The sequence below is a fragment of the Pelobates fuscus genome, chromosome 2, assembly GCF_036172605.1.
Source record: "Pelobates fuscus isolate aPelFus1 chromosome 2, aPelFus1.pri, whole genome shotgun sequence".
Lineage (NCBI taxonomy): Eukaryota > Metazoa > Chordata > Amphibia > Anura > Pelobatidae > Pelobates > Pelobates fuscus.
Window position 1 is genome coordinate 359,414,159 of NC_086318.1, and position 17,001 is coordinate 359,431,159.

At 40.4% G+C, this 17,001-nt stretch overlaps 1 protein-coding gene across 1 annotated transcript in view; it reads right to left on the reverse strand.

Moving 5' to 3' along the window:
- Positions 1-16,746, reverse strand: part of LOC134587351 (myelin and lymphocyte protein-like) — a 29,177-nt gene extending 12,431 nt beyond the window's left edge. Inside the window, exon 1 of the mRNA XM_063443663.1 lies at positions 16,538-16,746. Within this exon, the coding sequence (XP_063299733.1) occupies positions 16,538-16,642 (105 nt within the window). The 5' untranslated portion in view covers positions 16,643-16,746. The remainder of the gene's footprint in view (positions 1-16,537) is intronic.
- Positions 16,747-17,001: the final 255 nt, after the last annotated feature.

Genomic DNA, 17,001 nt, shown 5'->3' on the forward strand with positions numbered 1-17,001 from the left:
TAATGCTTGTGAAATGAACACGGAATAGTTCAGTCTAATAGGCTCTGATCTGAACGGGTGTTGAATTGAGCCAAAACCACGTCTGATTTGGCCTACAAAGGTTAGCGATAGTGATAGAATGTATAACCCCCATACTTGTGCTCCAGGTCCACTATTTATGTAAAAAAGAGATCTAGGTCTTTATTGTAAGGTGGGACGTGTAACAGATGGTGTCTCTATATAGACCAAAGGCCAGAATTAATTTGGGTATAGTTAGTTTGTTCAGTCTGGTTTCCCTAGGTTTCAAAACTACTGACAAGTCTCTGTAGCAGTAAGCCCAGTTCTCTATGAGATTTTGGGAGGCAAGCAACAAGGAGACCAAACTGATGTCTTTCAGTATGTCTTTCCTAATTGACAGAGGAGCTAAATGTACTGGTGCATTAATGTCGGAAGAGGAAACATGTGCTGGATTGTAACTGGTGATGTTACTTTGAGAGGATGAAAGTAAGGGGTATGAAAATAGGGTACTACATGGGAGGGTTAAGACATTCTGAGTAAAAAGATTTTAACTTCTTCAGTTTGTCTTTATCGTATTTCCCAATGTGTGAGACATACTATGATGAAGAGTAAATGTGACAGCCATGCTGGTGATAGTGTAACCCTGCATCAACTGGCGGCTTACAAGTGCCAATTGGTGAAGAAAATAGCTTAACGAGGGAAAGGTGAGGCCCTACTAAATGCCAAGTGGCTGTGAGAGGCTCTAGCTATGAATTGGCCAAATGAGGCCACCAAACAAAGTAGCGGAATGTTGGACTCTCTGTGACAAGTAAGAGATCCAAATGAGTGGCCATGACAGGTGAGACCTTATCTAATAACCTGGAGCGGTTAGAGTAAGGTTCTAACTATGAGATGGACGAATACCTCCATCTGAGGATGAGAGCTGAATTACAATTATACCAGAATATATTCTGCACCAATACACCTTTTAGCCAGTTGATCTAACACTGAGGAATGTAGGGGAAAAGAAGCTAATGAATTGATCGAAAGTATGTTGGAATGTATGTATCTTACCCAATTAGTGTGTGGTTGAGCTTGAGAAAGGAATATCATAGAAAGGAACCTAAAGACACAATGAAAATGCTAATGGGAATATGTCCAGGATGGTGTAAGTGATAATTGAGATAAGGGTATAAAGTACCTGTGCTGAGGTTAGGGATAAAAACATCAGCAACAGGATAAGTTGAGATAGCAGAAAAAGATAATAATGGAACCTATGATTATGAGCATAAACCTAGGTCAATCAGTATGGATATGAAAAAAAGATACCTAGTATTGCTGCATCTCATTATAAGTTCCCACTGTGCCTCCTTCCACAAGAAGGACCTGACGTATGTATGAGAAAGATTGGAACATCTTTAGTTTACTAGCAAGAAGCAAAATATGTGACAACTAGTAAGTGCCTCTGACAGGAGTTGTGGATTATACAAGGCTTAGGTAAAATTTTGACAAACCGAGGGGGCCTGAATATAGTTAAATATGGAATGAGACGTTCTTGGGAGGGCAGAGAGAGGGTTGTACAGGGAGGAATTGCGTGGGCCTAACAAGGCTGATAGGAATAGTCAACCACAGCATGATAGGGTTGTAGTAGTCCCTTGTAAAGCTGGGGATGTCGTATATAATTGCCCAAATGAGGGGCCAAAATTGTCTTGCAGTGGATTACCCACAGACGGCTATATGTAACTTATGGTGTGAAGGCCAAGTGAGGGCAACATGTAGAGGTATTGCAGTGGAAGGCTGATAGTGTCAAGTGTAAGTCTTTAGCTGCCGGGTAGATAATAAGCTGTATGAGATGCACGGATTATGACATGAATAAATGTAGGTTAATCATACCACGGTTGTAGAGCTTGTGAAATCAATTGTGATTTGAGTATGGATAGTAGTGATGCTCTGATGTTCGATCTGGTCGAATAGGTGTTTGATCTGTTTTTTTGTTTTGTTTTTTTAATGAATGAATTTATTTATATAATTCATTATTTGTATTTTTTATATTTACACTGAGTGGTGTACTTAAATGTAGCACAGGAAGGACAAATTTAGTGCTGTGTGAAGCGTATGTAGTAAAGGTCTAGTAAATGCCACGTGTCAAGGTATAGAAGTAGAAGGCCGAGAGAGCTCATGGCAATTCATGAGTAGCGGGGTGGCCATGTAAGGGCAGTATGAGAGCTAGCGGTTGTATGAAATGATAGGACGTGGGTTGATTAATGGTTGTTGAGCTATGAAGCAGTTGCAATATACACATAGTGAAGCAAAATGGAGAACCTGCTCCATATTTATTGTATTGTATTGTATATAACCAATTTAACCCGTGACAAACCCATAATGTCAGGACTGTTAATTAGAGATAATAAAGATGAGACATTTGAGTAACATGGTACCACTGATGGAAGGATGGGCGGATTGATGGATGGCTGGATGGAGGGATGGATGGGTGGGTATCATTACTGAACAATGTAGGCCTAATAACTGCCTGAATACCCAGGGGACAGATATATAGCATATATGTAGGTAATGAGGCTGGAAGAGGCCTGGTGAACATAGGCAACAAATGCTGATCTGGTCAGAACTGACAAGTATAACCAAGGCCATATGGGGCGCCAAGAACCTGAAAAATGAAAAACTAATTATAGCACAGCATTTATTATACATTAAAATGTAGTGTGACTGACTGAATTTCATATAGGTAAATCTATATGTCTGAATGAGGGCTAAATACAGTAAGAAGAATGCATGAACCTAATTGAGGTATCACTGTGATGCTATGTATGACGAAATTTGCGTTAGTAGTTAAATTTGCCATATTCGAATGAGGGCTAAATACAGACTGAACTGCGAATGTCACCCTAGTTAGTGAAAGGCTAAATGTGGGTCGAATACATGTTGAATGTCAGTGATAGCGCAACCCATTGCTGGCTGAATGAACAAACGTAATATTTTGTTGTAAAAAACGTGAAAACAGCAACAGGAAAAGCTGTGGCTGGGCTGGACTTGACTGGGCCCCATGAGTTTCGAGAGAGGCGGCTGTTCTTTACTCAAGTGAGGTAAAATTAATACTTGTGTATGCCAAGACCAACTTGTTTAGGGTTTAGGTAGTTTGTGTTGACAACCTATGAATCCTGAAGCAGATGGTTCTCTACTGAACCTGGCAGTATCAGCCCAGTGGAAGGGGTTACTTTTTTTTTTCTTGGATAATAGAGAAATGGTACTTGGCCATTTTGTGTTCTTTATGTGCATCCTGTGAGTATAAAGTCATACAGGATTATTCACTAAACAACGAATGGATTTATTTTATTTTATTATTTTATGAGAACTTGTTGAATGAAAGCAGTATGCATGTGTACAAAAAAAGATAAGAAAAAAAGACATCTGCAGTCTATCAGGTCAATTATTTAAAATGAAAGTGAAACATTTTGCAATATGGCAAAGTGATTCCCAAAATTACTAATTGGGGGGGCGTGGCTACGCAACGATCCAAGATGGACGCGTAAACCACGAGCTCCTGCATAAGAGACTACCAACAGCGACTATAACCGCATAGGAACGGCAAAATCAGGTTCCCAACGGACCCACCTCAGTACCCGGTCCATATGGCATACCGATCAGCTAAGAAGCAGAAACAGAAACCGGCTGCAATGCAGATTTCGGCTCTCACCTCGCCGCCAAAAAAAATCCAAGATGGCGCCGACGGACCGTCCTCTCCTGCTTCTTGCTCAGACAGGAGTGACAGCACATCTATTTCCATACATGCCTCAGCACCAGCTACAGACTCCTCAATACAAAGGATGCTGTCGGAATTGAAAAGCTCTATGCAGCTTGAATTCTCTAAACTGGCAAGGGACATTAAGGCTGATATCCAGGCAATAGGTGAGCGCACAGCACACTTAGAAGACAAGACTGACGAAATCATATCTGCACATAACACACTGGCAGAGGCATATTCAGACATCACTGCCAAACTTGAATTCCTGACAGACAAAGTGGCAGATCATGAGGACAGGGACAGAAGGAGCAATGTCAGAATCAGGGGTATCCCTGAAGATGTGTCCCCACAGGACTTATCATCCTTTGCAGCAGACCTTTTCCATGCTGTGTCCCCAGAACTGTCCCCAGCGGAGTTACTACTAGACAGGATACATCGCCTCCCAAGGCCAAGAAACCTCCCGCCAACTCTCCCAAGAGACACTATAGCTAAATTCCACTACTATACATCTAAAGATAAGATCATGAGAGCCTCCCGGCTACTCAAGGAATTACCAGGCGCCTTTGCAAAGATACAGCTATACACGGATCTCTCGGCCGCTACTCTCTTGAAGAGGAAAGCCTTAGCGCCCATAACAACGGCCCTGAGGAGTGAGAATATCATGTACAGATGGGGATTCCCAGCCAGATTGCTCATCCGGAGAAATGGTATCGAGAGACATATCCTCAATGCAGAAGAAGGCCACAAGCTACTCAAAGAATGGAATATCCCACACCATGCTCCAGCCGACAACGTCCAGCAGCAACCGACGCACCGTTCACCTGCACAGATTTCCAGGGACTGGAACACCATCCCTACGGCCAAGTGATTATACACCTCCTGGATGGACTTGTCTGGGACATAATATACAACGAAAATGAACAAATGACTACAAACAAAGTAAAATGAACATCGCTCTCCAGTCACGACCCACTGAAATTAACTGTTGCAAACCGAACTTTCACCCACACCGGGATGTAGTCCATTAGCCACAGGCTACCACCCCAGGTCGTATATGTTCCAATATGTTCTGTTATATATGTTATTGAGTGTTACTAAACTCTATGCCATACTGATTGGCGTTGCCCAGGCCGTATACTATTCCTCTCAGTTAAAAATACCAGTTCATTCCTGGCACCTGAAACGACTGCATAAAATCTTTAGAGTATCAGTCTCCTGCAGGTTCGAAGACGACCTCCCCCACCAGGCCACTGCCGGCCTTGTATATGCCGTCCATACGTTTTCGTATCTTCCCCGACGGCTTACTGTATATAGTTAACATTATTTTATCGTTTTTATGTTTTACCAATGTATTTCAATTGTCACACATTACAACAACCTATTTTGTATCCATAGAGCACAACACAGGTGCCCAACAGATAATCGATATAGCCCTAGTTTATCCCACTACGTTTCCAATTGTCACTCATAAAGCTACGACACATGGTCAACTAAATCTATTGCTATTGGTGTTGCCCCCCTGTAACCACATAATACAACATACACCCTGCACTAAAAGGTCCACTAGGGGAAAAGGTGTAAATGGGAGACCCACAAAATGGGAATGCATACTATATACTGAGACCCCCCTCAAGATTATAACATGACCCTTACAGTCTTCTCCTTAAATACTAAAGGTCTCAACACGCCCCACAAGAGGCGACTAGCCTTGACGGAAGCTAAGAAATCTAATGCCTTAGTAGCTTTCTACCAGGAAACACACTTTAAATGGGGCCACAGACCCAAGTTTAATTCAACCCTTTTTCCCCATGATTTTCACTCGTGCTACAAAAAGAAAGCAAGGGGTGTCTCCACCCTAATTAGCAAGGACGTGTCCTTCTCCCTGGTGAAAAAAATAGGAGACAAGAGAGGGAGGTATTTGATTATTCAATGTTATCTCAACAACAACCCATATACTCTGATAAACATTTATGGACCTAATGATAACCAACATGATTTTATTGTGCGGATATTCAGCCTACTTTCCTTATACCAATTTGGAGATGTTATAATAGGGGGTGACACTAATTTCCTGCTAAACGCCACTATGGACACTTCAGCACACCGTCAAACCCACTCTAAAGCTGCCAAACACTTAACAACACAGACCTCCAAAATTGCTCAGACCGTCCTCAGTCATGACTTTGTAGACCCCTGGAGAATACTCCACCCTACTGATATAGATTATACTTTTCATTCGGCAGTACATAACACATTTACGAGAATAGACAGATTTTTGATACCCGCTAAACTTATAGACAAAATTCAGAGAGCCACAATAGGACCCATAACATGGTCAGACCATGCACCCATTTCGCTAGACATCTCAGAACAGTATCCATCTAAAGGTCGAGGCACATGGAGACTCAATGACACATTGCTTACAAACCACGACACAACACTCACCATACAAAAAGACATAGAAGCCTATTTCGCAGACAATCTTCCAGAAGATACCAGCATAGAAACAGTATGGCAGGCCCACAAGGCCGTCATCAGAGGCACGCTTATCAAGTTAGCCAGCTACCAACAGAAGCAATGCAAACAACGATATATTAAGCTTATAAATGACATTACAGATCTCACGCATAAAAACAAACTGCAACCATCCAGAGACACACAAAAACAACTAACCTTACTGCAAAAAGATCTCCAGCATCTAGAGCTCGAAAAAACTACATACCTCCTACAGAGATATAAACATAAGTTCTTCTCTAACGGGAACAAGGCAGGGGCGCTACTAGCTGCACAACTCAGAACTCGTTCCCACAAATCGAAAATTGCTCATTTACTGAATTCCCAGGGAGCTAAAATAATAGACCCGCAAAAAATAGTGGACGAATTTGCGTCCTATTACGGCTCCCTGTATAATCTCGCAGACGACTCTGCAACAGTCCAACCCTCCCCAACCTCAATTGCAGACTTTCTTCACACTATAGATGTCCCCACTCTACAGACCAAAGACCTAGACGCCTTATGTTCACCATTCACCACGGAAGAAATAGAGAAAACCATTAGGGAATTACCCAAACACAAAGCACCAGGACCGGACGGGTTTACCAACCTTTATTACCAGACGTTCACTAAACTTCTCACACCACACCTGACAACCTTCTACAATGCATGCTACTCTTCGGGGCACATACCCAGTGATATGTTAGTAGCCCACATATCGACGTTACCCAAACCGGGTAAACCTCCAACCCAATGTCAAAACTTTCGGCCCATCTCCCTCATCAACACAGATGTCAAACTATATGCCAAACTTTTAGCCAACAGACTCTCTCAAATCCTACCCACATTGGTCCATAACGACCAATCCGGGTTTGTTAAGGGCAGACAGGGCTCAGACAACACCAGGAAAGTCCTGAACATCCTTTCCCACATGCACGAATCACATACCCAGGGTCTAGTCCTGGCTCTTGACGCGGAAAAGGCCTTTGACAGGGTCAACTGGGAGTACATGCAACAAGTTCTACGCAAATTTGGATTCCCAGAGGGCCTTGTCAGGGGCATTATGGCCCTATATAACAACCCGAAGGCTAGAGTGTCTAACTTTGGTTTCCTCTCCAGATCGTTCAATATTACTAACGGCACCAGACAGGGGTGTCCTCTATCTCCCCTGCTTTTTATCCTGTCTCTAGAAACGCTAGCTTCTAAAATCAGACATCACAACATAATCACAGGCATCGAAATCAAAGGCCGCACATTTTGTCTTTCTATGTTCGCAGATGATATCCTACTTACAATTCGTACACCCGACAAATCAGTCCCGGCGCTAATACAATTGCTCCACCAATTTGGACAAATGTCTTATTACAAGCTTAATCAGAACAAAACGCAAGCTCTCCCGATTAATCTACCCAATACACTGAAAACGCAACTCAAAAATACTTACTCATTTGACTGGAGATCGACTGACCTTACCTACCTGGGTGTAAAGCTCGGACCCTCCCCCGCAGACACATTTGCCCTCAATCTCCAGCCATTGATACCACTATGTAAAACACACATCCAACAATGGAAAGCAGTGAAACTCTCTTGGTTAGGCAGAATAAATACCGTGAAAATGGTACTTTTACCAAAAATCTTATACAAATTTAGGATGTTGCCGATCTATGTCAAGCCGATATTTTATAAACACCTCCAGACAGTACTCTCCTCCTACATATGGGAAAAGCGTAAACCACGCTTAGCTATGTCACTTCTCCAGAAGCGCACAGGTCATGGGGGGTCTAGGATTCCCAGATGTGTCCAAATACCACAAAGCGTCTTTCCTGGAAGCCGCAATCAAACTTCACTCCCCCAGGGGAACCTTTCAATGGGCGGACATGGAACATGACACTGCACCGGGAAAATCATTACTACCAATCCTGTGGACACCGAAACTGATGAGACCACACACAACCCACCTGTATCAGACCTCTATCCTTACTATCAAAAACTGGGACAATTTACACCACACTAGGGTAGTACCTAACAAATTCCATCATAGAGCACCGATTTCAGCACTAAGCTCACTAGCCCCAGCACTGACAATGAACACATGGATAAAACAAGGTGTTAACCAAATTGGGGACACATTCCACAACCACAAGCTCATGTCTTTCCCAGACCTCCAACGGAAGTATGGACTAACGAACTCAGCCGTCTTCCAATATCTCCAACTTAAAAGCATCACCACCCAACATGTGCTTACACGATCAGACATTGCACTACACGACCATCATTCGATTGACCTCATATATGACAGATGCTGGCTGGCTCCAACAAAACCTAAGTCACTATCTATATGTTACAACTCACTACTGGACATGGCAGACAATTTACCCTTCCCTTTTGAAAGACAGTGGCAAACAGAGTACGAAGACTCTCCTACTGGAGACACTTGGCTAAGGTCCCTTAACGCGCTCAAAGGTCTTACAAACTGTCATTCATACATAGAAGCGCATAAAAAGCTGATTTATAGGTGGTATCTGACGCCAAGCAGACTACATAAAATCTACCCCACAGTACCAGCAGCTTGTTGGAGATGTGCAAAAGCTGACGGCACGATGCTACATATTTGGTGGGACTGCCCACTCCTAACACCACTTTGGCAGCATGTACGAGATATCCTCCGATACTTTCAGGTAGACGACCTTACCCTCAGCCCATCAATTTGTTTGTTTTTGTTACTTCCCCTCTCTCTAGCAAAACCTATCAAACAAGTGGTGACCCTCACCATAATGGCTGCGAGGAACCTCATAGCGTTAGAATGGAAAAAACCCACTTGCCCCACCAAACAACAACTGATGGATAAAATCCAACAATACTTCATATATGAATGCATGTCAGTAACTTCACAGACACAACACAAAATACTCCAAGATACATGGAAACCATGGGCAAACATGTATACTAAACAATATCAATAATACCCCACTTTTATTTTTACTTTTACTTTCACTTTTTCTTTTACTTTTACTTACACTTTTATCCATGTAATCCCAGCAATATCATGGTAAATACATGTATATATGAAGACAAATAAGGTTACGATTCCATGACCAAGCACTACCGACCCTACATGGAAAAGGCTGAGAGAGGTACCGATACAGAAGGAGAAACAGGTGATAGTAGGTCTCCACACTGATAACTGCTCTCAAATCACTTTAATGCTTTTTGGATCGAACAAATAGGAACACAAAGAGTTACAATGTGACAATAACTGCTGTAGGCCCTGGTTAATACCCCCTTTCCCCTCCCCCTAAGTTAATCCTTACCTCACTTTTACGACGAAGTTACTCCCCACATAGGGAAGTTCCAAATGACACAACAAGGATGATAGACAGACCAATATACAACTGAAATGTATTGTAATGGATGTATGTATGTACAATCGAAACTTGTCATATGGAATAATGCATGCTCCCATGAAAACTTATGTCATGTCCCCCTTGATCCCCCCCCCCTCCCTTCTTCATTTTCTGTACCCTATACCCACTTACCCTAATGTTTTACAAAACAATAAAATTTAAGTATTAAAAAAAAAAAAATTACTAATTGGAGTAATTTTGCTTCAATGCCAGGCATTACAATGACTCCACAAATAGAAAATCGAGCTCAACTCAGCTCATAATTGTAAGAGCAGATATCTATAAGCATATCGGCTCTCGTGGGAATTGTTGGGCTTAGGTTTATTTATTTATGTGGTTATTTATTTCTTACTGGTATTTATAAAGCACCAACATATTCCGCAGTGCTGTACAATTAAAGGAGAATGTACAATATACACAGACAAATACAAAAGGTAGAGAGCCCTGCCTGTAAGCTGAGGTCTAGCCATTAAAGCTCTTTTATACAAAATGCTTAGCTAGATAGCCTGTGAGCTTACAATCTAAAGGATAGAATAGGGATTTGAGAGGTAGCAGGGGGAATAGGTTAGAGTTAGATAGGTTATGGTTGTAGTTGCTGTTAGTGTAGGGCTGATAGGCTGTAGAACAGCACAAGAGCTGGTATGTCAGTTAATTTAAGAAAATTAAAATGTGTCAGTTGTTTAAAAAAATAAATGAAGTGCGTGAGTCTAAGTTACAGTCAGCTAGCGCACCAGCTGAGGAAGCCCCCTCCCTCCCTTTAGTTATTTGTTTATCATTTGTAGTTATTGTTTAAGGGGAGGATTACAAGTCACGCTTCATGTCACTTAGACAGAGTTTGGATATGGGTGGTAATTAAGTGAAAGTTCTGGCAGAACTGAATGGTAGGAAATATGTTAAGAGAGTTATGCAAAGGAGTAATGATATGGTTTTTCTCCAACATATTTCTTAAAGTTTTGTTTTTTTATGTATTGTATGCACCATACAATTCCCATGATCTCTCATTGGCTGAGTTTTGTTTCTACACAGCATACTTCCAATCAGGAAGACATTTCGTGTAAAGCGGAAGAACTATGCTCCAATAAACTGCAATACTTTTTTGCCCCCTTTTTTCTTAGCAAAACTGAACATCTTTGTGACTGTGGATAGTGCTGTTTCTCTCAGTAGGAGGCCAGAGATAGGCTGAAAGCTTCCGCTGAAGCTCTTAGCCTATCACTAGTCGCATGGCAAACTTCACATTGCAGCAACTCGGAGGATGGAAGACAGGGCCCAGGCCCAGGGTGTTGGATGCTGGGGTATAAACATCTGGGTTAATCCGTCTGGAAAAAGTAAGATATTCAAAAGTAAGACGGTGCCCAGACCCTCCTGTTCCCATAACAAATTTAGTGAGCAGAAGTTGATAGGGGGTGGGATTCTTCCTTTAAGTTGTGTTGGCATCAGTAGTTTTGCCTTTAAACTGTTAAGTGAAAGAGATATGAAACATTTCATCACGCACAGCCCGTTAGATTATTAAGTACTGCTCAACAAAGTATAAATCCAAACATACCAGATAAGTTAATCAAACAGAATGTAAAACAAACTATTCTTAGTTTACATAACTCGTTGGCATTTGATTACAGTTTTTATTACACTTGCCCAACTTCAAGAGGTCCCATTTCTTACGCACTGGTTGGAAATTTTTCAAAAGAAAAATACTGTTCTGATTGTGGACCACACTCTTTAAAGCTAAACCACTTGTAATGTAATCTCTGAAGATTGTATTTTCTTTATACCCCTCTATGTATAACTTTTATCTTCACAAATGGCAGCTCCGTTTCTGAATATTTACATATGTGGTGGGAATGTCAACTGGACACCTGTTTCCTGAAGCACAAGTATAATCCAGAAACCTTGGGTAAGACATTCAGTTTGAACAATGGATAGTGCTTTAAAACAGGAGGCATATGTATTTTTAAGCTATACTTCTGATATAGGTTTTTACAAATATTTATTTTTTATACAATTATATCTCTATTTAATAAATAAAGAGTCAGTAAGCAGTTAAAACCCTTTCAGCCAGGCTCCCTCGGCGCCAGGGAACTCTCCTCCTCCTGCCGACATCAGCGCTGAATGCGCATGCGCAGCAAGACCCGCGCGCGCATTCAAACCGCTCATAGGAAAGCATTACTCAATGCTTTTCTGTGGACGTCAGCGTCTCAGTGAGAATCGCTGAAGTGGCCTCAAGTGGCTGTCAGTGAGACAGCCACTAGAGGCTGGATTAACCCTCAGTGTAAACATAGCAGTTTCTCTGAAACTGCTATGTTTTCAGCTGCAGGGTTAAAACTAGAGGGACCTGGCACCCAGACCGCTTCATTGAACTGAAGTGGTCTGGGTGCCTATAGTGGTCCTTTAAGCAAGCATCAATAAAATGACTCTTACAGAAGGGCAAGCTGTAGACATCACAGTTAGAGAAGAATAAAATGGCTGCACCCAGATATTGGGATACAGAACAAGGAATATAAAGTGAAGTAGTTGGGGAGGAGTATACTCATTAAGATACAAAGGGCATAAAGAAAGGAAACCCAAAATAAAAAAAATTGACAGGGGCGTTTTAATATTCAAATTGTATAAACACATACAACATTGGAAAAACGATGAGACATGTCATGAGCTGTGTCATGACTATACTATTTTCAAAAATACTATTTTGCGTAAACAAAGTAATTTAAATTCCAAATGGTAGAGAAATGATCAGTGAGACTGCAGGGACATGCTCTATACACCATAACTGCTTCATTAAGCTAAAATAGTTTTGATGACTGTAGTGTCCCTTTAAGTCTAAGTCTGAAACTTTGATAAAAATAGATATTCCAGCAAGACAATAAATGGCCGCTATCATGCAATAAATCCACAAAAATCGGTCATTCTCAACAAAACCAGCATTGTGTAATGACCAACATAGCCTCTGGACTGCAGAGTAAACAATCCGAAGGCTCTGTAAAGATTATATATGAAGGAATTTTATAATATCTCTATGATATGCTATCTGATATTAGAAAAATGCCTGGAAAAGCCCTGATGCAATTATCTTTACAACTGGAGAGCCCACAAAGTACTGAAAACAATCAGGGTCGGATTTCCCATTAGGCATAGTAGGAACCTGTCTACAAGTGCATGTCCACTAGGAGGCCCCTATTTTTAGAACTTATAATGTGCTTTTGTGGAGCTAAAGTTGGCTGGTGGGGAATGATAAGTACCAGGAGCCTAGGCCAGTGTGCTCTGTAGTTCAGGCAGTCTCCTATGCTTGATAGCAAAGCTAGAGGAACAGTAATAGAGTGTGCAGTACTCAGTGCTGTCCTGACTCCTCCAGTATCTGTGTGTGAGAACGAACAGGAAATGGAAGGGATCACTTCCCTTCTGCCCAATAACAGCCTCTCACACAGAAAATGCCTTGCAGGAGAAGCGGGACAGCACTGACTGATACACTCTGTATAATAGCTACTGCAGCTCTGCTATCGGTGTTGTTGACTGGACTACATAAGACATTGGAGGGTGTGCTCTTTGCAAATAACCCTTCAAACTCTATATTCCCTAAACACCATATTCACTATTTCTACATTTAACCCCATCCAAAACCAAAACAAACCATTTCCTTGTTTACAAATGTAAGCAGTCAAAGCCTAAACCTGAAAAAAACTTACTTAAATCCTAAATTTAACTCCTATTAAAAACTAAACACCTCTTGTACCCCAATACTAAATATAATCCCACTCTAATCCCAATCACCCCTTGTGACGGTAGTAGAAAATATCCCCGTCAAGCATTCCCTTCTTCCCATAAAAGTAAAATCACCCAATATTCCACAAGTAGAAATATCCCTGGAATCGCCGAATAATCCACACATGACCAAAACTTAATGGTGGAACAAGACTGATTTACTGGCACACAGAACTCACAATTTATGCAACACAAAACTCCTCCTCTGGGCCAGGCTAGATAATTGAGTTTTAGCAATATACATAGCTCAATTATCTGCTGGCCAGAACATTTACAGTTTAACATACTTTTTACCTAACATTCATAACTCTAAAACCATACATCACATTCACATAAAAATTACATATTCACAATCAATCCACTCAGGGGAACAACATATAAAAAATGGCATGAATCAGACCAGGGGTTCAAAAGTTAGTAAAAGTATATTTTGGTCCCTGGCTGGCCGCATGGCAATCTGGTTTAGACAAGTTTTACAGAGGCCTCTATCCTGGAGATAAAGGGGAAAGTAATCCAATTATCCAGGGCTAGAGGCAGACTCCATTAACCACATGGTTGACAAAAGACATAAAACAAATTAAAATACATTCATTCTTGACATTTGGAACCGAACAATATAGACCTTAAAATAGCAGGGAGAGAATTAAACTGAAGCATATAGGCAATTGCATAAAAGTCCTTCACACCCCTATACCACATCTAGAAAAACACTCAGATGTTTACTAATTTTAACACCCCATTTAATATAACTCTGAAATTAAAGGGACACTATAGTCACCAAAACAACTTTAGCTTAAAGAAGCAGTTTTGGTGTATAGATCATGCCCCTGCAATCTCACTGCTCAATTTTCTGCCATTTTGGCGTTAAATCACTTTGTTTATGAACCCTAGTAACACCTCCCTGCACGTGACTTGCACAGCCTTCCATAAACACTTCCTGTAAAGAGACATCTAAAGTTTATCCTTTCTTTACTGCAAGTTCTGTTTAAATTAGATTTTCTTATCCCCTGCTATGTTAATAGCTTGCTAGACCCTGCAAGAGCCTCCTGTATGTGCTAAAAGTTCAACTTACAGAGAAAGAGATACAATTGTTTAAGGTAAATTACATCTGTTTGAAAGTGAAACCAGTTTTTTTTTTTCATGCAGGCTCTGTCAATTAGATTCAGGGGAGGTGTGGCAAGGGCTGCATACACAGAAACAAAGTGATTTAACTCCTAAATGGCAGTGAATTGAGCAGTGAAACCTGAGAAGCATGATCTAAACACTAAAACTGCTTCATTAAGCAAAAGTTGTTTGGGTGACTATAGTGTTCCTTAAATCCCTCCTTAACCTTAAACCCCTAATGTACTCAAACCCCTTCTAAGTTACATGCAATCATGGTACTGTGTCCATGATGTCTGCAGTTTGCCCTTCTGTGGGATTATTTTGACTGATGGATTGTGGGTAAATCAGCTTAGCTTAAATTTGCTTAAAGCGGCAGTGTTAACCTCTCTGAAAACTTAGTATTTCGTAAACATAGAATCTTTATGCAATACTCATATTGACTTGTTTAGGAATTTCACTGTAATTCCAACCCAGTCAAGAGATATACTGAGACAAAGTAGGGCCACCAATGTGGACACCAGTGACAGCAACAGGGAATGGTCTATGGAGGATCCCGCAGTCTTGTGCGATCTTCCATAGACCTCGATTCTGTAGTCACCGCAGGCACCAGAACAAGATGACCACGCCCGCAAAGTACATGTTCAGGTAAGTAAAACTCACTTTTAACCTGCCACCCGACTGCCAGTGGCGATGTGACCGTCAGGGGTCTTTCCATATTAAACAAAATCCCCACACGGTGACATTGCTGTTTGAAGTTCCACCTATTGCCAAAATTTTCCAAAGATCACGCTGCCCGTGAGAAAAAGTAGTCCCTGCGTCTTCTTATGTATAACTAAAAAAAACTACGGTGAATGCCAAAAACAAGAAAAGACAGAGGGACAAAAAAGGATTAAATTAACATGAAAACCTTGAAAGTGACAGAGCCACTTTGACTAGAGAATGTCAGACATATTATGTCAGAAAATATAACTTAGTTACATAGCTGAAAAGAGACATATGCCCAGCAAGTTCAGCCTTCCTCAAATTTTTGCTGTTAATCCAAAAGAAGGCAAAAAAAAACAGTTTGAAGTGCTTCTAATTTTGCAACAAACTAGGAAAATATTCCTTCTTGACCCTAGAATGTCAGTCAGATCTTTCCTTGAATAAAGAAGCTATTACCCCAAAATATTACCCCACAATTGTATTCTACTACACACACTGCAGTAGGTATCTCTTTAAATCAAATTTGTGGGTGTGGTCCTATAATTAATATTGCCATATTAATAAGTTATTTTTAATATTAATAAAATCATTAATTTTTCATAGTTGTCACAAAATACGATTTGTAACATTTTGTTCCCTACAATTAACCCTACAAGAACAACATGGTAAAACAGCTGGATTTAATTAAAAATCTTGGCTATTTATTCAGATCAGCCAGTTAGCTTCCCATTTTTCCATGTGCTCATCATCTCTCTTTTTAACTATTAACCATATGCATATATAAAAAAAACTGTATACTATTTACTAATTGTCCCATCTTTTTCTACAACCTGCATATGTCACTGCAGAGATGATAACTCCTAAGATACATTTGAGGAATTAAACAGTAAAATGTGATGAATTCTGGGGACCAAAATAAAGCTCAGTTATCAAATTGGATGTTTCTGTAAGTTGCTTTAAATGTAATACTCTTTTACAATTTTTCTTTGGATTTGTCTTGATAATGATGGTTTGTAGAATAAATATATATATATATATAAATATAAATGACGTAGATAAAGCTGAGCAATATATTTCTATCACTTTATAGGGCAAATGTTCCCTTCAAACTTAGTTTAAAAACAACCGTATTTAGACTGTTTTTACACAATCTCAAGTAAAGCAAGCAATAAGAATAATTAAATTACTGTTCTAGTGAAATATGGATGTAAAAAATAAGTGTTTTTTATAGGAAGTCTTAGCATCTTAGCAAATTGAAATTTATCTTCTGTCTATAGCATTTAAATAGCATCAATACAAATGCGTGAATTTTTTTTTAATAGAAAAGTATTTTATTGCTACTTACAAATTCAAATATCATAAGATAATCTGGAAAGGATGTCAGGGTCCTCATTCCTGATGGCAGAGGGGAGGTATTCCCATAAACTGGAGGTGCAGCAGTGTTTGACATTGTAGAGTTCTTGTGAAATTCTGTTCTGTTCTCTAAGTGAAGAAATGATGGTGTACTGGGTGACTGTACAGACTGCTCCCTCCCCAGATAATACACTGCTCACTGCTTGCTATTTTCCTGAGGGATATAAATATATACTGCCCCTCCTTTCTGGGATGGTAAACTAGGTGTGGGTGTGCTTTTTACTCTCTAAATGAAGATCTTGCATATCTAAAATACACGTCACAGAAGATGAATATTGTTTTGCAAGTGACTGACAGACGCTTTTTAAATGCTAAGATTACAACTTGTATATTTAATTGACAAGAAGAATGCTAAGCCAGTTCTGAAAATGATGGGTCATTTTTTTCGCATTGAAA